The sequence below is a fragment of the Euprymna scolopes genome, chromosome 22, assembly GCF_053919585.1.
Source record: "Euprymna scolopes isolate OS-2025 chromosome 22, ASM5391958v1, whole genome shotgun sequence".
NCBI lineage: Eukaryota > Metazoa > Mollusca > Cephalopoda > Sepiida > Sepiolidae > Euprymna > Euprymna scolopes.
In genome coordinates, this window is record NC_136503.1 from 105,809,024 (window position 1) to 105,836,710 (window position 27,687).

Genomic DNA, 27,687 nt, shown 5'->3' on the forward strand with positions numbered 1-27,687 from the left:
CACATTTAGCCCCAAAAGTCCCCAAGGCCTTAAAATATTTAAATTTGAGTTCAGCACCATGCAAAACTGCTAAATAGACACACAGAGAAAATTTTGGACAAATATGGTAAAATAGTCTATTCTATGCATGCGCAAATATACATTTATACGTTTAAATGCGTTAATTTATGATGGTAGCAAATACCGATATAGAACTAAGTGTTTTGTTTTCAATTCTAGCTAATGGCACTCAAGTTGTTGTTTTTTTAACTTCAGAAATTAAAACTATATATTAGGTACAATATAATAATCAACAGAGAATTGGCTCCATTATGATAAATATGAAATAGTCCCCAAAATGGAGTCTTTTTATTAGCCCTAAAAGAGCCCCTGGGGCACACTCAAAAGTTATCATGAAGTATAGACAAACAAAATTATATAGAAACCAGTTAGTTACAACTTTTCAGAAAGTTTTATAAAAATTCAAGGCATCAAATTTTTTTTAATAAGCACAAAAGTGTTAATTTTAGCCATTTTAATCCGAAAGGCATCACTAGGGGGGCAACCGGAGTTTTCCCCGGAAAATCCGTTCTGTTACTTTTTTTACTCATATCATGTTTAATGTTTGTGCAAAATTTCCAAAAATTCCGAGGCATAGAAAAGTGCGGACGGACGAATGGACAAGAGTGAATTTAGAGGTCCACCCTCCTTTTGTCGGGGGACTACAACGTGTTCTTTTTAGAGGCGATGAACTTTAAATGGACAACTCTCTTTTCTTTAATTGCAGCTTTGGCAACTATCGGTTATTTTGAGTTCAGCTTGATTTGGCAATTCATTATGTGTTTCAGCAGGACGGAGCCACAGGCCACACAACACGCGATACAATCAATTTACTGAGAGAAACATTTGATGAACGAATAATTTCACAAGATGGACCCGTCAACTGGCCACCTCATTCATGCAATCTAACTCCATTAGAACATTTTCTTTGGGGATATGTAAAGTCTGATGTCTACACTGGTAAACCAGACAAAATAGACTACTTGAAAGACAACACTTGATGCGTTATTGCGGAAATACAGCCTAATTAATGTGTGGAGTTGTGAAAATTGGACCTCTAGATTACGCCGGGTGAGCCGTGGGGGTTATATGCCCAAAGTTGTATTTAAACTATAAAGTTAGAGTTAATCGTAATAAACCACATGCATTTGTAATATAAAAATATTTTTCTCTGATTTAATTTAAAGTTCGCTACTTAAAAAAAACCCCAAAAAAACACCCGATATACACAGACATGACAGAAAAGAATAGGCACTAATATTTTCCGTAAGATTCATGTTTACAAATAAAAATAATGCTGAAATAAATTCAAGTATCTTATTAAAATTACATCTAACAACATTGAAGCATGCTACAAAGCAAAGGAGCATCAGAATTATCAGAATTTCTGCAAGGACAAATCATAGCTCAACATGAAGGTGGTCTTAGTCAATGCAAAATAGCAGGAAATCTTTTAATAACCCTTTTTACTGTTACTAGAGTGATCGTACAATTCACAAGAGAAGACAAAGAGTGCACAAAACAGGACCCTCTGAAAGAACCCTGCGTCTTGTGTAGTGTGACCGCCTCGGGGAGTGATTACAGCTCCCCATTTGGGGAGATTGTGACCCCCTAACACTGAGTAAGGCCGGGTGATTAATTATGCTGATATTGTCTGTTAAACATTATTGGGTGCCCGGACAGCAGCAGGTAACCTAGCTGAAAGGATGAATTTATTGTGTTTTTGTGAAGCAGATATATAATTTTATTGTTTGAGAAAACAATGGCAAGAGATATCATTTGAAAAGTTATAACAAAATATAATTTCGTTCTTGGCCTGACGGACCCCAGCTCAAGGATGTCTGGCTTTTTGAGTACGAGAGGTTAAAGTGTCAACCTTTCTGGGCGTGTGAATGAATTTGAGTTGTGGTCTCAGATTTGCGGGCCTATGAAGGTTGGCAGGTTTGCACACACACAAGGAACATGGAATTCCCCGGATTGACGTATCTAGCAGTGACTGGTCTGGGGAACATCCTATCCTAACCCTTCACCTTCGAATATAAACAAATGTCCGGGCCAGAGAGGAGCAGATTGGAGCCGAATCTCGAGAGAAAAACACAGACTCAGAAAGATGCTACACCCACCTTCCATCACCGTCACCACCGTACAGAACGAAGAATAAGATTCCGGACTGTTTTCTGGTGTAATTGAACTGAACAATTGTACATATGTAAAACACCTGTAAATTTTGTGAATTAACTTTTGGTAGACTAGAAACCAGCTGTGTTTGTTTTCTTTTGGCTGGCATGAGAAGCTAATTAATTTTCAGTGGACGCCGGCATCGGGAACCGACGAAAAGACCTGAGATGTGGAAGAATCTTGTAAAGAGATTCTGGGAGAAGGACGATCGCAGCCAGTTTCGACGGGGTCAGAGGCCATATCTGGTAACCTGTGACTGGAGGATTTTAGACTTGTGAAAAGAAATGATGAAGAGGATCCTTCGTGTAAAGCCTCTGACATTGCAACACGAGCTGGTGTCAATCCCAGAACAGCTGTCAAGTATCTTCACAAGCTGGGCTACTATGGTAGAGCTGCGAGGAAACCTCTTCTTTCTGCCAATATCCAGCACAGAAAAGATTAGGTTGGTGGAGAGACCTATGATCTTTTGAAGCAATGTCATTTTCTCTGATGAGTCACGATTTGCATTATTTTCTGACAGTGGAAAGGTACGGTTATGGAGGCTCCCTCAGGAAGAGTTTGACTTAAAAAGACTGCAGCCAATGCTGAAACATGGAGCTTTCTCATTCATGGTATGAGGTGCAATTTGAAGTGATGGTCGCTCAGTCCTGGTGGAGTGCAAAGGAAACATCAATTCTGCAAAATATGTTTCAATAAAGAGAAAAATCCCATCCAGGTTGTCCTCGACGGTCGTACATCTAAACAATATGATATAAATGCGGGAGTGCTCCAGGGGTCTATCCTTGAACCTCTACTGTTCCTGATGTTCATAAATGACCTCTCCGACAAAATTTCCTCTGAGATGGGTATATATGCTGATGACACACACTCTATAACAGACACAACAGGAAAACAAATGAACACATATCAAAAGAAATGGAAGAAACACTAGAGGATGACCTCCAATCTGTAGTGGAATGGGGACAAAAATGGATGGTCACATTCAATGCCGCCAAGACTAAACTAGTTTCATTCAATAATTACAAGAAACCTTCTCTATCACCTATAGCAATGGCCAACGACTCTTTATCTGAGAGTACGTCTTTCAAGCTCCTTGGCCTAACGTTCACAGGAAACATGAGTTGGAACAATTACATCGAGGGCATTGCCAGGGCCGCTGCAAGGAAGGTGGGCTCTCTCTACCGTGCTAGAAAACTACTAATACCCAAAAGTATCCTGTACCTCTATAAGGCAACCATTCGCCCATGTATGGAGTATTGCTGTCATATTTGGGCTGGTGCATCTGCTACTAGTCTCTCACTCCTTGACAAGGTTCAAAAGAGAGTCGCCAACCTAATAGGTCCTGAACTGGCTTCTAAGCTTCAGCCTCTGTCCCATCGACGAAATGTTGCATCCCTCTGCCTGTTCTACAAGTATTTTAATGGTGAATGCTCTGATGAACTGCAAGCACTTGTGCCCCCACGACGTGAACAGCCTCGACAGACCTGACAGGCTGCAAAATCCCACCCCCACACTGTAGAGATCCCTAGATGTAAAAGATCTTTCTACTCCGGTAGTTTCTTCCCCAGAACCGCTAGACTCTGGAATTCCATTCCAGGTCCCTGCTTCCCCAACTGTACTGACATGCAGAAGTTCAAGTGCAACGTGAACCAACATCTTGCTGCCTAAATCCCTACATAGTACCCCAGTTGTTGTTGCCCCTGTTAGTAGCCCCCTACACCAAAGTGGCAATGTGCCTTGTATGGGGTGAAAATGTAATAAAAAAACAACAAAAAACAAAAAAAAAAACATGAAAGACTCCTACCAATATTAAATTTGTGACCATTTATTTTTAATTTTGTTCTATAAATTATATAGATATATATATATATATTTATTGAAATAAGCTGTTTCTATGGATGTCTATTCGTTTCTGTCATCTCTATGTGTAGATATATAAAGAACTTTGTGTGTGTCTGTGTGTGAGTTTGTTCCCTATGAACTCTGAAACTGCTGGAACTATTTTTATGAAATTTAAAGAAAGTTACTTTTATTATCTGGCAGTTTCTTTGGTTTTGTGGTGGGAAATGTCTTTGATAAGTATTGATAATCGAAAAAAATCCAATGAAAGAATGAATGGGCAATTTTGACCAAAGTTGACACTTTATACAGCATACCAACATATCCATTTGATAAGGTTTTTTACCACACAAGCCAAAATCAGAAGCTCACAGTATTAATGCCGGTGTCCCTCAGGGATCCATCCTGGGCCCAACTCTTTTCCTGATTTACATTAATGATCTTCCAAATCATATCCTTACATCATTTGTAGACATTTATGCTGACGACACTACCATTTATGGTACCACATCTAAGACAGTAAACGACCAAGTTCTCTCTCCAATTCTCTCTCCTCTGATCTTGAGCACGTAGTACAATGGGGAAAGGAGTGGCTGGTTACTTTTAATGCATCTAAAACCAAGCTTCTCTCTTTACATCATCAACATTCTAATCCACATTTGTCATCAATTGAAATGAATGGCTCTCGTCTTCAGGTGGTCTCAAGTTTTCACAAGCTTCTGGGCTTGACCATTACTCCTGATCTTAAACGGAACACGTATATCAAATCTGTTGCCAAGGCCGCTGGAAAAATAGTGGGATCTTTCTATCGATCCAGTAGATATCTCACTGCTGATGCTATTCTCTATCTATATAAGAGCCAGGTACGTCCAAGGATGGAATACTGTTGCCACATCTGGGCAGGAGCAGCTAGAAAGGACTTGTCCTGCCTTGATAGAGTTCAAAATAGACTTCGTAGCCTCGTAGGAGATGTCCTTTTCTCCTCCTTGCAACCTCTATCTCACAGAAGAGATGTTGCGAGTTTGTCTCTGATGTATCGTTATTTTCATGGAAAGTGTTCAACTGAGCTTCAATCTATGGTCCCCCCTCGCCAAACTTTCACAAGAAACACTCGTCTAGCTGTAAACACTATCAATAATTTCCCCCACTCTTTATCTGTGCCTAAACCTAAACGTAGATTCCATGAACAAAGCTTCTTTCTTAGAACTGCACGCCTGTGGAATTGTCTTCCGTTTTCCTGCTTTCCGGCTGACTACAATATGGTTGTGTTCAAGTCTAAAGTAAATAAGTTCTTGATGAGCCGTTCCATATAAGTTATCAAATTTACCAAATTTTCATTACTAATGATTACTATATTGACCAATTTCTACTGTACACTCTTTAACCCTTATCCTTGAGTGGCCTCTAGGCCTTGATAATGTGGTGATGCCTTTGTAAAAAAAAAAAAAAAAAAAAAAGGCCCAGCATAAAAAATCAATAGTAGATTCTTTGATATGACAGGAGCGCGTTCGAAATGAATGTTTCTGTTTAAAACACTATTGCACCATGATACTTGACTTTTTCATTGTAAACTTAAATTCAAGCGATTATCACCGCTCAAGCAGAAAGTCAGGCATATAAAATCCACAATAGGTTCTTTGATATGACAGGTGCGTTCGAAATGAATGTTTCTATTTAGAGCACAACTGAACCATGATATTTGACGTTTGCATTTTAAACTTTAATTCAAGTCATTATATATAAAAATAATTTTATAAAATCAACAGTAGGTTCTCTACAGTGCAATGTAGATTACAATATATTGTGGACTAAGTTACTGTGGGGAAGCATGCGAAGCTTCTTCCCGGTGCATCGCGATGAGTCCTCAACTAGAGCAGATAATTAATCGATTTGAATTTAAAATGGGGGATTTCACTGGTTTGGATGACAATAAAAATACGAGATTGTGAAATATTCATTGATCATCATTTAATCCCGGGCAATGTCGGATCAGTGTATGGCACAATCACGTTGACACACCGGTTCTCAGCAGATCACGGAAGTTAAGCAACATTGAGCCTGGCCAGTACTAGATGGATGACCATTTGGGAAAGTTAGGCGCTGTATGTACTTTCTGGAAAGGTTGGGAGTGGGACCAGTACCCTCACCCTGTAAAAAGACACCTCGCTACAAAAACATCTACAAAAAAGTTGTAGACGGCCTATGCCCCTCCAAGGGCTCAAGGGCTATTGATGGAACGTCGGGTCACTCTGCTAGTATATTATTAGAAGAATACCAGTCTCAGGACGAGTAAAATGAATTCCTCAAATGATATATAAGTACTTTGAAGTGTGACCGACTACTGCTCTTCTTGAGAGTAGCAGCTTCATCTTCCCATCATCCAGATAGATACTCAGCTTTTTACAGAATGCAACAAAATGAAAGATATATGAAAATAAAAAATAACGCAAAAAGTCTTGTAAAATATGGTTTTGCTATGGTTTCTCTTTAAACGAACATTCGAATATGATATTTACCGATTCCGATGGCAAGTATAATTTAATCAGATGCAAATAGGAAAGGAAAACAAGTCTTTGTTCTCCCCCCCCCTTCACTACTCTTCTTCTCTGTCGCGTTTATATACTTTATGTAATTTTGGACATTTCCAATAATTACATTAGTGTTGTCGTCATCTTCTTCTTCATCATCATCCAGGTCTTAGAATGAAAAGGTTGATTATTCTAGGAATAAATTGGTCTCAAAACAAACTGACATATTCAGGACCACCTCCTCCTCTTCCTTTTTTTCAAATATGATTTTTCATAAAACTAACAGTTAACAAAAAAAAAAAAAATGTATTGGAAGTCTATACTAAGCCTTTTAACAACATCATCATCATCATCATCATAATCGTCTTCATAAAAAATGTATTGGACATCTATTCTAAGCCCTGAACCCATCATTATCATTTTCTTCATAAAAAATGTATTGGACGTCTATTCTAAGCCCTCAACCCATCATCATCATTTTCTTCATAAAAAATGTATTGGACATCTATTCTAACCCAACATCATAATCGGTTTAATAGTTATTTTACATGCTGATATGTGTTGGACGATTTTCAGAAATCAACCCGTAAGTCTTGCATTTCAAACTGTATTTGTCATGAAGAACGAGTTCATAGTACTTGGATCCAGGGTTCAAATCGTTCGACTGGTAGTATGATTATGTCAATTTCTATACTTATGAGTATAAAACCATAAAACATATGTCTATGAATATTAAAATATTTATTAAATAATAGTTATCTATCTATATATATAAAAGACAAAACGACCACACGTGTTTTTGTATGTCCAGTAAAGGCTTTTTTCGCTGGGGTTCTTATATACTCCTTAGATTATAATATCTAAAATTTGCGAAGGGACGTCATCTCTAGATTTATTTTGATCGACTTTTATAAAATTCACGCTATTCCATCCTCTTGCATGTTTGTTTGTGTTTTTTGTATAAATAAAGCGAAACTCACTGATGCAAAGGCATCAGTGGCCTTTCATGCCGGGATGTCTTGAAAGCAATTTGCGTTGATCATATCAGACAATTGCTATTCATTTGAGAGTTCCCCCTTTTTTCAGGGGAGCTTTGTTTCCCCAACATTGTGGGGAAACAAATAAATGAAATGGCAGAAAGCTGAACGGGCCTTCAGCCAATGTTCATTTCTGCAACTTTTTGACTGACATTGCTAAATTTGAACGCTTTTCACTTCCTATGGCCTCATAGTGTAGCGGTATGATCTCACGTTTTCTTTCACTTTCTTTTCCGCCTTCGGATTCGTCACAGGTTCGAGTATGACACTATTGGTGTCATGAATGCATGCAGTGAGGTGCATATTGCAGGTGTTTGACCGGACAGGATGGGGTGAAAGAGTGCAGAGAAATGCAAAACCTTAGCTAGGAAAATAGAACCAGCCACCGATGTGTCATTGTAAGCTTGTTAGACGCAAAGCAGATGTTGTGTTGCCTCAAAAAGGGAGACAGATTTGGAATTATCTACATGTCAAAAGAGATGGTCTTGTTTTTCAAATAGAGGAAGAGAGGGCAGAAAAGGGGGGTGTTGATGTCTGATTGGGACAAAACAGAAATGTCTATGGGATTTTGTCAGAAAGAGAAAAAAAACAAATAATAATTGTTTTTATCTCATTGTCGTTATATATCTGTTAACATGAAAGGTTGTTTTTAAAACCTTTGTTGAGAGATTTGAAGAGATCCAGAGACCCTTAGCTGATTAAGGCTGACAACTTAGAATGGGGGTCAAGGGTAAAGGTCGCCGCCAAGCATTGTTCGACTTGGAATGACTAATCACTCCTAATTTGATAAGTAAAAACCTCAGTACAAATTAATAGGATAAAAGGGAGAGAGAGAGGTGCTGAGTGGACAAGACGTAGGGTAAGCTCTAAGAGGAAGAAAGAAAGGGTGTTTGTTACCACTCTCTGAAGGAGAGGTGGGAAAAGGGGTTGGATTTTTAGAAAAAGGAATTCTAAAAAGGGAAGAGTTGTAGCCAGCAAACGGAATGGCTGGGCTGGCCAAGCGCTCCTGATTTGGGAGCCCTCAGGGCCTGATGTTATGATGTTAACTAGCCTGTGTTAATGGGAAATCTGTGACTCTACTAGTTTGGTCTTACATCGTTTCACTGCTATAGTCAGTCACCTCAATTTAGACAGTAGCTGTTATGAAGTAATGAAATTAATAAATAGTTTGTTATTGTTATAAACCGGAGTTCTGTTTGTTTGTGGTGAGGACTCTTCATTTTGCAGCCAACCGCAAGGACCAGCGGAGTAATTGATGTACCCGGAGACTACCTACATAGGGTAGGAGACGATTCGATCGAGAGGCAAAGCGCCCCACCATGAAAACACAATGGGTAAGGACAATCAACAGGCTGCCTTGTAATGGGACAATGTACGATCGAGAGAACACCTGTCACATCGGGTGGAATCCGACGAGGTTAAGGACACCTGGTGTGGTTGGTGCGGTATCGGTCCTCGTTATACGAGCCTCCCTCCCTACTAACACATTTTTTTTCTTTTACACCTCCAAACACCCAGGCAACACTGGGTACCCCGGCTAGTCTATAAATATAAAAACAAAAATGTGTGTGTGTGTATGTATGTATGTTCGCTTTTTGTGTATGTCTGTAAAAGGCTTTTTTCCGAGAAGGGGTCGGTCGGCTCACAACTTCTTAAAACTTTTTATATTACATATAAATCATAATATCTACGAGTTAACAACAGAGGTCGGTTGTCTATTCAATTTGCTCGAATTTGTAAAGATAAATATTCAACATTTTTCGCTCTTTGCATGTGGATTAGGCTTTTTCGTATAATAAAAGCGGCACTAATTCTGGCGGTATTTTCCGATCATGATTGCCAAAAATGTCAAAAAGCAATCAGATTTGATCAATGTGGAAATTTTCCTTATATCAGACAATTGCTATTCAATTTGGGCAATTCCCTTGTTATTGAGAGCTGCCCCCACCAATATCTTTAAAAATAAAAATAAAAAAGCATTCACGCAGTAACTAAAATACTGTCCTGCAATCAAAGTCGACCTCATTAAGTCATTAAAACGTGCACCTGCCAATTCTAAATAGTTAAATAAATTCAAACGTGTTTCCATTAGTATTTCGCGGTGGCCCAATGGTTAACGTCGCACGTTTTTTTCATTTTAAACCCACCCCCCGGAGTTTTGGTTTATCCAAAAACCACACACACCTACAAACACCTGGGCAATGCCGGTTACTCCCCGCTAGTCTATATATACAAAAGGCAAAATGTGTGTGACCATTTCGTGTATGTCTCGCAAAGGCTTTTTTCGCCGACGGTCCCGGGGGGGGGGGGGTTACGATCGCTTAGAACTATTTATATACCCCCTAGATAATAATATCTAGGATTTGGGAATGCGGGTCGCCTCTAGATTTATTTACATCGACTTTTATGAGATTCGCGCTATTTCGCTCTGTCGCCTGTTTGTCCTGCTTTTTAGTATAAATAAAGTGAAACTAAATTCAAACGGTGTTCTTGGCATCGCGCCCGGAAACCTCCAGAAGCAATGTGGGGCCAAACTCCTTATACCAGACAGTTGCTATTCAATCTGGACAATGGGGAGCTGGTTTCCCCCTCCCCAACATCTTGGGGGGAAAAACCAGTGAAAGTTGGGTAAACAAACCCACCAAAAGTTAAGTCCGCTCCTTCTATTTGACCTCATTAATAAGGTCAAATAGAAGCAGCAGAGTTAACTTTTATCGCGGCTACTTAAATAAATAAATTCAAATGTGTTTCTGGTGTATGTCGTGGTGGCCCAATGGTTAACGTCACACGTTTTTTTTATACACTTTAATTTCCAACTTTGCCTCAAGGATTCGGGTTCGATCCTCATACTCACTTACCAAAACTTTTTTTAAAAATTTTAACCCCCCCCCTGGAGTTTGGATTTACCCAAAACCACACACACCTCCAAACACCCGGGCAACGCCAGCTACCCCCCGCTAGTATACTATAAAGGGCAAAAATCTGTTTAAATGTATGTATATATGTTTGTATGTCTGCCTAAAACTTTCCATGGAGGCGACAGATTTTCACAAAATCGGTATTATTTTCAGGCTCAACCCTTTGGACAACAAATATCAAAATCACTGAAGTTAAACAACGTTGAGCCTGGTCAGTTTCTTCATAACAATTAAACCAAATACACAAGCGCAAGAAACGTTCTTTGTTGAACTAGTTCCAATATATAAAAAAACCCACCTAACTTCGCTCATGCAATCATAGACCAGTTATTGTAGTGGCGGCATCGTTATCTTAAGATTGCACGTTCGAGCCGAGATATCAGATATACTTTTTTTTTTTTCGATTTTTCAAGTTTTAATATTGAAACAGAGGTTATTTATGCCATTTTTAAGTTCGTTTATTTATTTTTATTTTTCCATCACGTTTTTTTTTCTTTCCGATTTCTAAAAAAGTTTTAACATTTAAACAGGGTTATTTATGCCATTTCTTTTTCGTTCGCTTATTCTTTATTTTGCATCACGTTTGATGTTTTTTTTTCCGATTAAAACAAAGTTATAATATTTAAACGCGGTTATTACGTTCGCTTCTTCTTTATTTTACATTTTGTTTGGATTTACTTCCCCACACCTCACTATACTCGGGCAACGCCGAGTACCCCCGCTAGTCGATAATATAAATCTCACCTGTTTGTTTAAATGTATGTTTGTATGTATGTTTGTGTGTCTGCCTAAAACTTTCGACAGAGGCGACGGATTTTCACAAAATCGTTATCGTTTTGAAGCTCGACCCTTCGGACGACAAATGTCAAAGAATTGGCTAAAAACATTAATTCCTTCACCCTCAAATGAGCACTTTTCTACAGGGAGGGGTCGCTTTTTTCACCGATATTTTCGAAAGTCATCCCTTATTTTCGATTGACTAGCCTTAATCTGGGTTTGACGATGGACACAGTGGCAAAGACGTCACCCTTTTTTTTTTTTTTTCCCCCACATTCTTTTCCTCCTTTTCGGCACGGGTTTGAACCTGCCTACTACCACTTTATTTTTCTTAACACACATCTCCGGGCAACACCGGGCACCCAGGCTAGTATATATATATATATATATATATATATATATATATATATATATGTGTGTGTGTGTGTGTGTGTGTGGAAATAGTATTTCAACGAGATAAATAGATGAAAAAGGAACAAACCAAGTAACACGTCCATCAACGTTTCGTCTTTATTGCAAGACTTTTTCTGGACAAATGGATTTAAGAAAATAAAATACCAGTACAATATTTTAAAATATATTTGTTGTCATGAAAAGTATGACTTTGTTCTATTTCAGAACGAAAAAAGTCATTGGAAATTCCATAAAAAATTAAAAAAACAAAAAAAAAAAAAACAGTGTGTGTCAGTTTTATGAACCATGTAAGTTGATCAAAATAATGTTTTTCCTATATCTTTTTTTTTAAGGAATATATCCAACGAGTAAGCCACTAAAAATGCGATAAAGACATAATTTCGTTGACTTGTTAGTTGCAAATGAAACACTACTGTAATAATTTTCCTTTTGAAATGTAATAAGCTACCAACATAGGAGACTTGATTTTGGAACTTTGAAAAATATTATACATATTTCCCCAAAAGCTTTTGACTTGATGGAGGCGAGACTAAAACTTGTTGCCATGGTTTCAGCAGATCTAAAATAACATCAAGGGGAGACTTGATTCCAAATATTTCCCATATGTTAAATTTCTCCTCTTTTGGAAATAGAATACGATTATGAATATCTCCAGTATCAAATAATCCTTATACACTGTGAAATTTACAAAGAGGCAAGTTTTAGCAGATTCAAAGCTATTGATGTTTTATCGTTATTTCCTTGGCAAGTGCTCGTCTGAGCTCCAATCTCTGCCCCCCCTCGCCAATCTTTCACGAAAAACACCCGTCTAGCTGAAACCACTATCAATAATTTTCCCCATTCTTTATCTGTGCCTAAATCAAAATGTAGATTCCACGAACAAAGCTTCTTTCTTAGAACTGCACGCCTGTGGAACTCTCTTCTGTTTGCCTATTTCCCACCTGACTACAACTTGGATGTCTTCAAGTCGAACATAAACAAATTCCTGATAAACCGCCCCCTTAAGTAAGACACTTTATCAAATCTCCATTATTAACGATTACTACGATATTATCCCATTGACTACTGCACACACAATAACCCTTATCCCCGAGTGGCTTCCGGACCTTGATAAGTGGTGACTCCCATGTAAAAAAACAAAAACAAAACTTTTAGAAAAATAAACCAGCTTTATTTTATTACTTTGAGATGTGTGTGTGTGTGTGTGTGTGTGTGTGTGTGCGCGCGTGGACGCGCGTGAACATTAAAATGTACAGCTTTGTTTTGGCAATATGTTATATATCATAAATAAATAAATATTTCATGTGACAATCCGGATTGCGTTACGACGGCCGGTGCTGCCGTAAAGTGGCTCTAAGCCTTTCTCTTAGGGAATCCTAATCCGTAACAGCTTGTCTAATTTCCCCTGGGACTGAGAAAGATGTACGGATTTAGATCCGCTTTGCTAAATGTGGATGAAAGAACAGTTTGGAACATACTCTTTGTCACCATTTTCACAAATTCGTGATGACAAGCGGAGGACAGAAACAGAACGGCTTTAAAACACGACCCGAAAAATACATAAATAATTGTGAAAGACGAGAATGTTAAATAAATGTCAATATTTATTTTTTGTTTATTGATGAATCACTACTTATCAAGGTGAAAAGCCACTCGAAGACAAGGGTTAATAAGATAGATGGATTGTCAGTTGAATGATGAATAATTGTGAAACACGAAAATCTATATGAATCTTACCTGTCTGTTTAAATGTATGTATGTTTGTATGTCTGCCTAAAACTTCCAACAGAGGCGACAGATTTTCGCGAGATCGGTATTGTTTTAAAGCTCAATCTTTCGGACAACAAAAATCGAAAAATTGGGCAAAAACATTAATTCCTTCACTTTCAATTGGGCACTTTTCTACAAGGAGGGGTCGCGTTTTTCGCCGATATTTTCGAAAGTCATCCCCATTTTCGATTGACTAGCCTTAATTTAAACCTTCGCCACTTCCGGTTTGGTGATGGACGCAACGGCAAAGACGCCACGTTTTTTTTTTTTTTTTTCACATTATTTTCCGCTTTTGCAGCACGGATTTGTTATGAGGTTAAATGGTAATAAACGAAAGGAACACAGGATTTTTAGGAACGAAACATGTATTCATATAGATTACAGGCACTGTGAGTTGAGTAATCGCCCGACCTGCTTGGTCGCGTGCCAATCTCAGACTGCCAGGCACCGGTACTCGATACCGGAAGTGACGTCACCATTAAGTCCATTAATCCCATGGAGGGGCGTCTCCAACAGGATTCGAGCCTGCCTGCCTTTTTGGCTCAATACACACCTCCAAGCACTCGGGAAAGGCCGGGCAGCTAGACTAGTGTTAGATAAATGTCAATAGTCTTTTTTTTTTTATTAATGAATCACCACTTATCAAGATGAAAAGCCACTCGAGGATAAGGGTTAATGAGATAGACAGATTGTCAGTTGAATGATGAAGAATATGACGAGAGGATTGAAAATGATGAATGGAATGAAATATTTAACCGTTCATGATAAGTATCTGTTAACACTGCGTTAGTCATCTGCGTGTTCCAAACAGGATTAGTCCCATGGATTGTATAAACATCACAATACAAAAATGTTTATAGCGTTATTATTTTGTAAAATATAGTTATCCTGCTGGTTTGGGATATATCTACAGTTGCTGATGAACAGTTTGATATTAATATAAAATAATGCTGTAAAATCTATATATCTATAAAAGTAAAATTGTGTGTGTGTGTGTGTACATTTCCCTATCAAATTACTCTGTCAATTTTCAGTCTACAGGCTCAAGATTTTACATAAAGAGGTATTGGGGATTTGAGAAAATCTTTTTAATCGGTTTTCGGCCAGAAATTTGGCTGTCAAGGGGCCAAAGTTTAACGATTTGACCTTTGAAAACTCTACCAAACTCCTCTGCCAATTTTTGGGTCTAAACACTTGAAATTTTAGATTTAGATTATTTGGACGTGGATCAAACTTTTTAATTTGAGCCCAAAACGATAAATGTTAAGGGGTCAAATTTTTAAAAAATTCGACCTCTGCGGTCTCTACCAAATTACTCAGCCAAATTTTGGTCTAACATTTGAAATTTTACATAAAGTGTATTCAGACACAGAGCAAGCTTTTTAATCGTTTTTTAGCTGAAAATTTTGCTGCCAAGAGGTCAAAGTTCAAAAGATTTTACCTTTGCGGTCTCTAGCAAACCATTCAGCCAATTTTGTGTCTAAACATTTGAAATTTGACATAAAGTGTATTCAGACATGCAAGATTTTTTATCAGTTTTTGGGCGAAAATTTGTCTGCCAAGAGGTCAAAGTTGAAAGAGTTGACCTTTGTAGACTCTCCCAAAGTCCTCCGTCAATTTTGGGTCTAACACTTGAAATGTTAGATGTAGGTTACCTGGACATGAATCCAACTTTTTAATATATATATATATATGCATATGCACATAAAGTTATGAACAGTACATAGGGCCCGAGCAAACCCAGGCTGAACTGCTAATAAATTATAAAACTAAGGAAAAATTAAGATATTACATTAGCTAAACTCATAATTACAAAACTGAAAGAGTAATAATTTGTAAATAATAATCCCATCAAAACTTATGATAAAAAAGTACCAAAACATATTAATCCCATATTAAATATTACAAAATATATAAATCATGAAATCCTACCTACATTAGTCAGCTGGAGTGACTGGACTTCTCAGAAGGACCAAGCGACGGCTACTTCCAAAGAAAACTGAGATACAACGCGTTATACCATGTGGGCTATACTCTCACTGAGTCAGGAGAGTACTGGGAAGGAGGAAAAGAAATAAGTTGCCAACTAGGAATTATGAGCACTTAAGCAAAATTGAGGTGACAAAACATAGCATGGGACTAACGTAGGGTTAATATTGGATTTGAGGATGACCATGTTTCATCATGCATGGAAGCAATCCGATCATAATGTGTTCTACAAACAGAAATTTCTTAGAAAAAAATTCTGTTCATATTTTCTCTTATTTGCTACAAGGCATATATATATATATATATATATATATATATATATATATATATATATATATATGTAAAGTGCTACTATTTGGGTCCGTATCTACAGGGATACTATTAGCAGCAAGATATCTGTTCACATTAAATTGAAATTATTAGCAGCAACATATATGTTCACATTAAATTGAAAATTTCTGCATCTTATTAAAATGCTGGCAATGATCCTGCTGTCATAACTTGGATCGGTAGAGAGCATGAGTTGTACAGCGGCGCATCTCCGATCTTGCTTGTTGAACATTGTGTCACTTTCAGACATGATAGAAAACTATCACTCTTGGGATTTGTACACAACTGGCCAACTATTAAATGACCTGCAACAAAAAAAGAAAACCAGTTTTCATCAAACGGAAATGGAACCATGTCGTCTTTTCTAGGGCAAGAATTTTATCGTTCCAACCTGTAAATTTTTGCATGTTAATAAAGTAGGAAACAGGAAGCGAATTCCAAAGTCTAGCAGTTCGAGGGAAGAAACTGTTATAGTAGAAGGTTTTCCAGCATCTAAGGACGTCAACAGTGAAAGGGGTGGGATTTTGCTGCTTGTTGGGTCGGTTGGGAATATGTACGTCGAGTGGACATAAGTGCTATGAGTTCATCAGAGCAGGCTCCATTAAAATACTTGCAAAATATCACAGGGGTGAAGCATTGTGGTGATGGGACAGAGGTTCAAGCTTGGCTGATAGTATGGGATGTATTAGATGTGAAATTCTGTTTCGGACCCTGTCTAAGAGGATGAGAGTAGTGGTAGATGCACCAGTCCAGATGTACCAACAATATTCCACGTATGTGCGAATAGTGTCTTTATAGGTTGCTCTCAGGTTTGAATAATTTTCTAGCATGGTAGAGGGAACCCGCTTTCTTTGCAGCAGCCTTGGCAATGCACTCGATATATTTGTTCCAATTCATGTTGCCTGTGAATGTTAAGCTGAGGAGTTGGAAAGGTAGGGTGTTATTTGTCATGGCAATTTGTGGTTGATGAGTTTTCTTTTTGTAATTGTTTAAGTAAAAAAAAAAAAAACGGCCGAAAACACAGAAATTATATGAAAAACGAAAATCTTAAATGTCAATAATGAATTTTTTATCAATGTTCACTGTTATTCCCCAACATTTTTCGATAAATCGACAACTTTTACACATGTTTGAAGGAAAAAGAAAACCATTGAGTCTGAACGGAAATAAGTTCTAAAAACTTAAATGCTAAAATAATTCAATCAACTGAAAAAGAAAAGATTAAAAAGAAAACGACACAAAATTGACAACACCAACTTATAACCCTAATGGGAAAGCAGAAAGGTTTGTCGACACCTCCAAAAAAGCATTGAAAAAGAATAACAACATTGACACGGAAGAAAAGAGTATTAAAAAATACCTAACAATTTATAGGATAAGGCCAAACCAGGATACTAATGCAAATTTATCACCAGCTGAAATAATGTTTGCCAGGAAAGTATGTTCTGTGTTCGACCGATTAATTTCGAGAAAAAAAAAAGAGAAAACAATTATTAAAGATAATGCAAAGTACAGGACGTATAAGGACGGTGATAAAGTTTTCATATAAAGACATATAAAGCAATTGAGACCAAGATACATGGAAACAGTCGAAAACCGAGAGCTACCAATGGAATGTTGTATGACACTTTCCAAATGGGTCCTCCAAATAAAAAGGAAGTATCAGTAACTTTGAAAACTAGTCACTCTCTGTTTTATCGTTATTTCCATGGCAAGTGCTCGTCTGAGCTCCATTCTCTGGTCCCCCTCCCCACCAATCTTTCACGAAAAACACCCGACTAGCTGAAACCACTGTCAATAATTTCCCCACTCTTTATCCGTGCCTAAATCAAAACGTAGATTCCATGAACAAAGCTTCTTTCTCAGAACTGCACGGCTGTGGAACTCTCTGCCGCTTGCCTGTTCCCCCCCCCCCCCGAATTCAACTTGGATATCTTCAAGTCCAACACAAACAAATTCCTGATGAACCGCCCCCTTAAGTAAGACACTTTATCAAATCCCTAATACTAACTATTACTACGATACTATCCCACTGATTAGTGTACACACAATAACCCTTATCCCCGAGTGGCTCCTGGGCCTTGATAAGTGCTGACCCCCATGTAAAAAAAAAAATAAAAAAATCGAAGAATTCACAAATGCAAACTGTAAGGAGAAATGAAAGAAAAAGGAAAAGGTTTAAACGCTTTGGTTCAATCTCAAAAAGAACTAAAACGCCTTCGGACCGGGATCAAAGTGTAGTATCTGTTCCGGCAGATACTGCAAGCAAAGACCATATGTGGGGTTGCCCCCCACATATAAGACCTTGGTCAATGTAGGGGCAACCCTTCATACCAATTGTCACTATCCATCTCCCCTACTCCCCGGAGAGTTGGTCTCCATTTCCCCTTCACTCCTCACTTTAAAAATCGGCCTTGTGCCTAATTTGCTCAGTGGGGGAGCAAATAAATACCTCAAAAAGAACTAAATGGTAAAGCCAAATTCTAGGGAAGAATTTAGCTTGAGGGAAGGTGTTAAAATGGAATGACCTAGCATCCCTACGTACAATAATATACAGACAACGTAGAAATACTCCTCCGGGAATCAGAGAGTTCCAAAACACCGAGCGAGACAGACTCTCGTCTTGTATCCTCTTTGTAAATAAACCTTTGGATTTACCGTAAGTGAATGTCCTGTGTTATGATTATCTAAAGAAAGATATATCAGGTTTCAAATTTTTGGATATAGTTGGAAGTAAGTTTACACAAATTATAAAGATAATTTAATTATCAGGGAATACTAGGGGTATAATTTTTAATTTATTATGATTATATAGGCACCGCCAAAACTGATGGGGCAGGTAAGTACTTTTTGACGGACCGTCTTTTTAAAAATCTACCAAAAATCAGGTAATTATCCAATCAATACGAAATTTTCAGCGATTATTAAGAGAAGAATGAACTTTATAACAGTGTACTTATTTTTCATAAACAATATTTATATACATATTTTTTTTTTTGCTTACAAACCCCCTTTGTTTTGAGGCGGTTCCAAATATGCTTAAAATAATCATCTGAAACTGAACAAAACATGTTGTTGTAAGGGACAGGATTATAGATTAAAAAAAAAAAAAAAAACTTGTTTGCATACCTTATTTTGACGTCTGAATATCAGAACTTCGATTGTGTTTAATTATCCCGCTTTTGAGTTTTGAAGTGTGAAATTCGGTGAATATGTCAAGTAAAATAATTTAAGTTAAGCAAAACAAAAAAAATTTTTTTTAAATATTTATACAAAAAAAGCCATTTTAAAATCTTTGATTAATAAATTAACAATTTCTTTTTAGCGAGCCGAATAACGCATAACCATTATTAAACAGGGCATGCTTTGAAGAATCGATACAAAAAAAAAAAATTCGATAAATATTGGGCCCTTTGTGTTAAAAATATCATTTTTTCGATCAGGTTTGGAAACGTTTGCCGCCTTTCGACTACGGTGGACCAAACACACTGAAATAATTTTTTTATTCTGCTTTAAATTGCCCCCCCCCATTTTGGAGAGCCTGGCCCCTACACACATACACATTAAAAACCAAACTCATACAAATGGTCACCCATCTGGTACTGGCCAGCCTCAGCGTTAATAATACATTGAAATTTTCGTCACTGAAAAATAAGTTTTTTTTTTTTGGCTTTTTGGTCTTCCGTAGTTTGCTTTTTATCAAGTACAAATGTAAACAGTAATCAAATCGACTCGAAGTAACTGGTTGCCTATATGAATAAGTGGAATTATTTGAAATCCAGGTACTTATATTATAATATTTTTGCATATTCTCATAGAAAATCACCCTAAATCTTAGTTAGACAAGAAATAAAAAATTAATTCTTTCAAAAACCAGAGGTTGAAGCCCAATTACAGGAGACTAAACCAGACCTTTTCTTTTTAAGTGAAACTGGAATTGGACAGACTATTTCCCTAAATGAGTTCGTAATTAAAGGCTACTCTAACCTAACTTCCAAAACTGACCCCCAAGATCGCCATGGGCATGGAATATGTGCCTATATAAAAGATGGCTTTCCATGTGGTAGGGACATCTCCAGAGAAGATCCTAACTTGCCCTATATGTGCTTCCGAGTTGCACTAGCTCACACTACGGCATTTATATTTACTCTCTATCGCCCCCATAACAGCGGAGTTACTATCTTTAAAAGCATATCTGAGAAAATTGACCAAGTTCTATCAGCATATCCTTCAGCTAACATTCACGTATGTGGAGACTTCAATGTTCACAATGTGGAATGGTTGACCCACTCAAACAAGACCGATGATGAGGGGAGATTCTGTCATGATTTCTCCATTGCTTATGACCTCACTCAGATTGTTCACAAACCCACCCGTGTGCCCGACAATGACGGCCAGTATGCAAGTCTCCTAGACCTTTTTCTCACAACTTGCCCTGAACTATGTTCAGTTTCCGTTCTGTCTCCTCTTGGATCTTCCGACCACTCAGTTGTATCAATTAAGATAAAAATGAAATGTAATAAGTCCTCAGACGTACCTCTCCATCGTACAGTATATCGATACACTATGGCTGACTGGGATAGTTTCCGTACATTTATATCGGATCTTCCTCTGCGTTCCATGTTTAAAAAGGATGTGTCGTCTATAGTATCAGACCTGACAGAATGGTTAATTGTAGGTATAGACCATTTCATACCCTCGAAAAAGTTCCAGCAAAAACCTAACAGCCAGCCATGGTTTTCTCCAGAATGTGCTGCTGCTATTGCGCACAGAAATCACTTTTTCTACTGCTTCCAACGTAATAGATGTATGGAAACTAAAGCCGCTTTCAGGACTGCCAGCAACCATTGAAAGAAAGTAATAAAGAACGCAAGAGAGTTATATGCTCAGTCCGTCAAGTCCAAAGTAGCTGAGCAGCGGCTTGGTTCCCACCAGTTTTGGCAAATTGCAAACAGAATCTTGAACAGAAGCGTGTGCTCCATCCCAACTATCATCAATGGACCTGAGTTAATCTCGTCAGCATCAGACAAAGCCAAACTCTTTGCCAAGAACTTTGCAGCCAATTCTACCCTTTGCGACCAAGGCCGCCAACCCTCAATATTTCCTCCTGTATCAGAAAACACACTATGTGATATTCAAATATCTGTATGTGATGTTGCCAAGCTAATCAAAAACCTTGATTCCAGTAAAGCAACCAGCCCTGACGATATTCCAATTATAGTACTCAAAAAACTTCAACCAGAACTAGCACCCATACTTACAAAACTGTTTTAACGTTGTCTTAAGGAGAATTGCTTCCCATCACCCTGGACAATCTCATCAGTATGCTCTGTATTTAAGAATTCAGGTGATCGCTCATCCCCCTCTCAGTACAGGCCAATAAGTCTCCTGTGCGTCATGAGTAAGTTGCTGGAATCTGTGTTAAATAGAGAAATAATCAACCATCTCAGCAGAAATAACATTCTTAGTGACACACAATATGGTTTCCGTTCTGCTAGATCTACAGCAGATGTGCTTACAGTTATATCTCATAGGATTAGCGAATATCTTGACAGAGGCAACCTTTCTAGGGCAATTGCTCTTGACATATCAAAGGCCTTTGATAGAGTATGGCATAAAGGTTTACTTCATAAGATCTCCAGCTATGGTATTGCTGGAAATGTCTTCTCAATTATTAAATCATTTCTCTCTGATAGGTTCATAAGAGTAGTAGTTGATGGGCAAAAATCAGGAGCTCACAGTATAAATGCTGGAGTCCCTCAGGGGTCCATCCTGGGCCCAACTCTTTTCCTGATCTACATTAATGATCTTCCAAATCACATCCTTACATCATTCGTAGACATTTTTGCTGATGACATTACCATCTATGGTAGCACATCTAAGACAGTAAACGACCAAGTTCTCTCCGATTCTCTCTCCTCTGATCTTGATCACGTTGTACAATGGGGAAAGGAGTGGCTGGTTACTTTCAATGCATCTAAAACCAAGCTTCTATCTTTACATCATAAACGTTCTGATCCCCATCTGGCATCAATTAAAATGAATGGCTCTGGTCTTGGGGAGGCCTCAAGTTTTGACAGACTTCTGGGCTTGACCTTTACTCCTGATCTTAAATGGAATACGTACATCAAATCTGTTGCCAAGGCCGCTGGAAAAATGGTCGGATCCTTCTATCGATCCAGTAGATATCTCACTGCTGATGCAATTCTCTATCTATATAAGAGCCAGATACGTCCAAGGATGGAGTACTGTTGCCACATATGGGCAGGAGCTGCTAGAAAAGACTTGTCCTGCCTTAATAGGGTTCAAAATAGACTTCGTGGCCTGGTGGGAGATGTCCTTTTTTTCTTCGCTGCAACCTCTGACTCACAGAAGAGATGTTGCGAGTTTGTCTCTGCTTTATCGTTACTTTCATGGAAAGTGTTCAACTGAGCTTCAATCTATTGTCCCCCCTCGCCAAACTTTCACAAGAAACACTAGACTAGCTGAAAACATTATCAATAATTTTCCCCACTCTTTATCTGTACCTAAACCTGAACATAGATTCCATGATCAAAGCTTCTTTCTTAGAACTGCACGCCTATGGAATTGTCTTCCGTTTTCCTGCTTTCCAGCTTTCTATAATATGGTTGTCTTCAAGTCCAACGTGAACAAATTTCTGATGAGCCGTTCCACTTAAGTTAACAAATTTACCGAACTTCCATTACTATCGATTACTATATTGTCCTTTTGACTACTCTACACTCTTTAACCCTTATCCTTGAGTGGCCTATCGGCCTTGATAAGTGGTGACGCCTATGTAAAAAAAAAAAAAACTTTTTTTTTTTTTTTAACTATTTATGTACGTTTTTTTGTGCAAAACAAAACACGCCAATTGTTAACTTTTGGGGGAAATTTAACATTTAAAATTTAATTAAAAATAGAAAAAGTTTTACATTAATCTGCTTCTATATGATAAAATTCAGGGTTTTATTTTTCTGGAAAAAAAGTTACTCCGAAATAATGGATTTTAATAAATGTAATTTCGTTTTAAAAAACAACTTGATTTTTCGGCCATTTTTTGCGATGCCTATGATTATATTTTTAACTTCCGTCCTTGGTTTAATTTTAACTTTTTAACTTATGATTAAATTTTTAATTAAATCTATCAACCAATTGTAAGTTCTTAGAAACATTATATTTACGAAACTAAGAGGTTGCTGGTTTCAGTATGATTAATCGCGTGTTATTCATTTTTTTTTAACCAGATTTAGTTAAAAAAACAAAAAAAAAAACAAACTACATCTGGTTTAAAAATGGATAAATTGGACTTGTGTTGTTTTGTTTTGGATGGAGAATTCTTTGTTGCAGTACAGACTGGATTGAAGAACAACTTTGGCCTGGCACCTTCGGATGGGCATGTTAACAATTCCACTAAGTATTCTTTTGCATATCTTTGAACTCTGAATGACAAATAGAAATACCATGGTGAAAACAATAAAAGTCTTCTTTTTTTTTATCACTCACCTCTCGCAGGACTCGGGTTGGCAGAATCCGCTCTGTTGGGCCACCAATCACGTAAGATCGGACCAGAATGTGATTCCGTTCGACCGATAGCATGTCAATCATGATGGAACTACTGTAATTAGAATATGATTAGATATCTATGTTTTTGGAAAACAAACAAACAAGTAAAAATAAAAATTGTTTCAATTGTATTATCGATTATTTTTGATGGGAGAAAAGAATAAATTAAATCTGTTTACAAGGAAAGAAAGAAGGAAAAAGAAACATAGAAGTAGAAAAATAAGGAGGAAGATAAAAGAAAAGGAGGAAAAGTAAAAAGGGAAGAAAAAAATGGAAAAGGAAAAAGAAGAAACGGAAGAAACTGATGATGATGATCATCATCATCAGTTTAGCGTATGTTTTACATGCTGACGTGTTATTTTATTTTATTTTTTACTTGGGAGTCGCCATTTATCAAAGCCCAAGGCTACTCGATTGGTTGGTTGTTTTGTTTTTGTTTTACGGCATATCAACCCTTTTCAGGTTATTTTGAAGAAATTTTTTTTTATAGAATATATATTTTTTTCAAGTCGGTTTCTATTTAACCCTAACAGGTACTACCACTCCGGGTCAGAGTGGACCTGGTAGCAATGGCAATTAAAGGGTGGCTCCACACCCCCAAAGCTGGGGCCTCACCATCGGATATAGTTTAAGGCCATATCCAGGACCCTGAAGGCCACTTGAGGATAAGGGTTATTAAATATAAGCTAATAGTGTAGTAATCGTGTGACGGGACACCGGACGATGCCGGGTGTCCCGTTCAGCTAGGTGAAGATAAGAATGCTTATGGCCGGGGGGGGGGGAGGGGGGAGGGGGCGTGCTGATACTGTGTCAAAGATTAAGACAGGCGTTTATGAGGTTTTCGGGAGACATGGTATCTGTTTTAATGGCGGAAAAAAGAAATAAGTCTGAAAATGTGAATTTCGGACAAAGAGATTATTTTTCTAGTTGGATCTGGTGAGAATGAGTTTTAACTAATGTAATTGATTCGGACAGTCTCGAGAATTTGGGTTCCAAAATGTCTGCTCAGGCGTACACATCGGCTCTCGCCCCGCCTGGGGTGAGAGGGGCAGAAACCTCAATAAGAACTAACTTGAAAAGATCTTGTTCTTAGCTAGAAAATTAACCTGATATCTCAAGTATACAACCTGCATCACGAAGCGCGGATAACGAAAACACGACTTTAAACAAATGTAGAATGATTGCAAATAATTATTTTATTTGGTTTAAACGAAAATGACCTCAGAGTTTTTTCTTTGTTTTTCGATTGCCGGCATAAGTGAAGATGCAGTTTATTTCAGGTATGCCCTGACGCCAGACGACGAAAACACATACAATAAAACCAGAGTGACGGCCGAAGAGGACAATGTTGCCACACGGACTTGGGGTCATGCACGTTTAACGTGCCTTGAGCAGCGGAGGTATGTTTTCCAGTGACCAGTGCGAGTCTGGTCACGCTGGAGGGGTCCACCACTAGACGACGCATGCCCGGGACACGAAAGTGTCACATTCACGTGCCAGTGACATATATCTGTTATAATCTGGTGCCGATGACTATCACGATCTGTTGCCGTGACTCTTGTGTCACAACGTGACACGTCCCGTTACAATCGTTAATGGTGTAAATTGGGTAGAATTTGATTATTTTATGGAGATGGATCAACAAGAACTTGTTTACATTGAAATTGAAGCCTACTATGTTGTATTCAACCGGAAAGCAGGCCAGTGGAACAGTGTTCCACAGACGGGGGGGGGAGTTCTGGGAAAGAAGCTTTGTTCATGGAATCTGCGTTTAGATTTCGACACAGATAGAGAGTGGAGGAAATCGTTTATAGTGGTTGTAGCTAGTCGAGTGTTGGGCGGCTTTTAGAAATTGACTTCCAAAATACACAATCTCTGACCAGGTCTTTATTTATTCCTCTTTCTCATAAATCAATCTTTATCCCTGACCATTGCTCCCTTTCCCACAAGTGTTGAGAAGTAGGGGAAAAGTACAACAAATGAGGATGAAATATCGAGGTAGATGAGGGAGGGCTAAGGTGCGGTTGTAATTATAATGACGGAAGCAAAAAAGGGGGAAGACTTTTAAGCCAGTTGTGTGGTAGTTATTAATCTATTAACTGAAGAACTGAACAATGGAGATATTTTTAGGACTTGAAAGGGATTATACCAATGGTGTAGCAACTATTTTTGCCACCCGGAAGATTTGGAAGATTTGCCCCTTCTCCTCCTCCTCGTTGGCCATTGATAATCTGTAAAACTTAAAAATTCCAGAAAGTCCTCAAAAATTATGTTCATGGAATTACCATCAAGGATCTAAAATCCTTAAAAAAAAAAAAAAAAAAAAAAAAAAAAAAAAAAATATATATATATATATATATATATATATATATATATATATATTGGACACATAAAACGTATTACAACTTTAAAAAACGCATTTTGGTATAAAATTTCAGATTTTTTGTTAGCTTTTTTATTATTAAAATTTTTTTTTTCTATTTTCAATTTTTTACTCCCTCAAAACGCCGCCTTCTGGCACGTGCCATCTGGGACGAACCGCTTCTCCCACCCCCTTTTGGCCACGCCACTGGGTTTTATGTTTTATTGAGGGCTAAAGTGTGGTCGTAATTAAGATGATGGGAACAAAAAAGGGGGGGACTGTTAAGCAAGGTGTGATAGTTACTCAACTATTAACCAAAAAACTGAACAATAGAGGCATTTTTAGGCTTGGCAAGGGGTTTTATGACGTTTTATGACAATTGGGAGCTGGTTTTGGCAATTTTTATTTTCAATTTTGGTAGCTGGATATCTCCAATATATTGAATGACCTTGTGTCTAACTTTACCCCCATGACAAGTAAACAGAGATCATGCCACCTCAATTGTTTTACATTTACTAACCCAATAACTCATCCATTCTTTCAATGTGGCCAAACCAGCAAAGTCTCCTGTTCTACACACATCTACCTATGCTGTCCAGATTTAATCTTCCTCTGAGGTCATCAAATCTATGTCTGTCTTTAAAACTTGCATTACACATCCAATATATCATTCTCATTCCATGCAACACATGTCCTCAAGTCTGACTGACAAAGATTCACTTCCATACATCAGATGAAATTAGAAGAAAAGAAAAATGAGAAAAGGGTAAAAAAAAGAAGAGAAAGAGGAATATGAAAAAAAAATAAAAAGAGAGAAAATAAGAAAAGAGAACAGAAAAAGAAAAAAAAAACAATTAAAAAAGAAAGAAAGAAAAATGAGAAAAGAGAAAATGAAGAAAAAAGAAAAACAGAAAAGAAAAACAAATGAAAGAAAAAAGGAAAAAGAAAGAAAAAAGAGAAAATCTAAAGAAAAAAGACGAAGAAAAGAAAGGTTAAAGAAATACGAGTGGAAAAGAAGAGAATGAGAAAATAAAAAAATGAAAGAAAAAATAAATTGATTAAAAAAATAGAAATAAAAAGCAAAAGTGTAAAAGCAAAAAAACAAAAAAAAAAAACACCAAAAAACAAGATGTACATAGAAAAATCAACCCTGACAAAAAAGAAAAAAAGACAATTGTAATGTTGGGCCCTTTGGCTATGATCACAGCGTAGTATCTGTGTTATGTTGCGACGGGCACTGCCAAAACGTCTGATCGATTATTATTATTGATTTGATAACTGTTGTGTAGAAAAAAGTTATGCAGAGAGAATGTTTTGAAAGAAAGGAATGTTTAACTAAAATATTTATGTTAAAAATATAACGGACGAATTTTAATTTAGATTCATAAACAATAAGATATTGCAGAGATATTTATGTAGGAAAATAGATTTAGGAATTAAATGTTTGAAAACAATAAACAATGGAATTGACCTGCTAACAAAGAAAGAGTAGATTTTGATATATAGACTAGACATACAAGTAATTGTAGAGAGAGAACGGGAGGGGGGTCGTCGACGAGAACAGGTTGACTTTGTCAGTCATAGAAGCAGAGATAACTAAGAAGCAAGCATACCCGGTGAACCAAGTGCAAGTGAAATACAAACGATTGCACTGAAAGGGACGGCTAGAATCCTGAAAAGATCTCTTGGTTGGACTCACTAAAATAGGGGTAAATGTCAGACATCTGGTTGGATGTCCCATCCCCTAGAAGAAAAAGTTTAAGAAAAATGAAAAAAAAAAAAGGGAGAAATAATGTAAAGACAAAAAAAGAAGAAGCGAATGAGAACAAATGAGGAAAACCAGAAGAAGTCTTGTAATTACTGCTCCACAGTGAAATGTTTTCCTGCATTATCAAAAGGACGAAGGGAGCCACAACCTAAGATTAGAAGACCGTTATTAA

At 37.5% G+C, this 27,687-nt stretch overlaps 1 protein-coding gene across 4 annotated transcripts in view; it reads right to left on the reverse strand.

Moving 5' to 3' along the window:
• Positions 1–27,687, reverse strand: part of LOC145243622 (protein broad-minded-like) — a 403,332-nt gene that overhangs the window by 60,631 nt on the left and 315,014 nt on the right. For all 4 annotated transcript variants that reach the window (XM_080106643.1, XM_080106646.1, XM_080106644.1 and 1 more), the window contains one exon: positions 23,326–23,437. In XM_080106643.1, the coding sequence (XP_079962769.1) occupies positions 23,326–23,437 (112 nt within the window). The remainder of the gene's footprint in view (positions 1–23,325; positions 23,438–27,687) is intronic.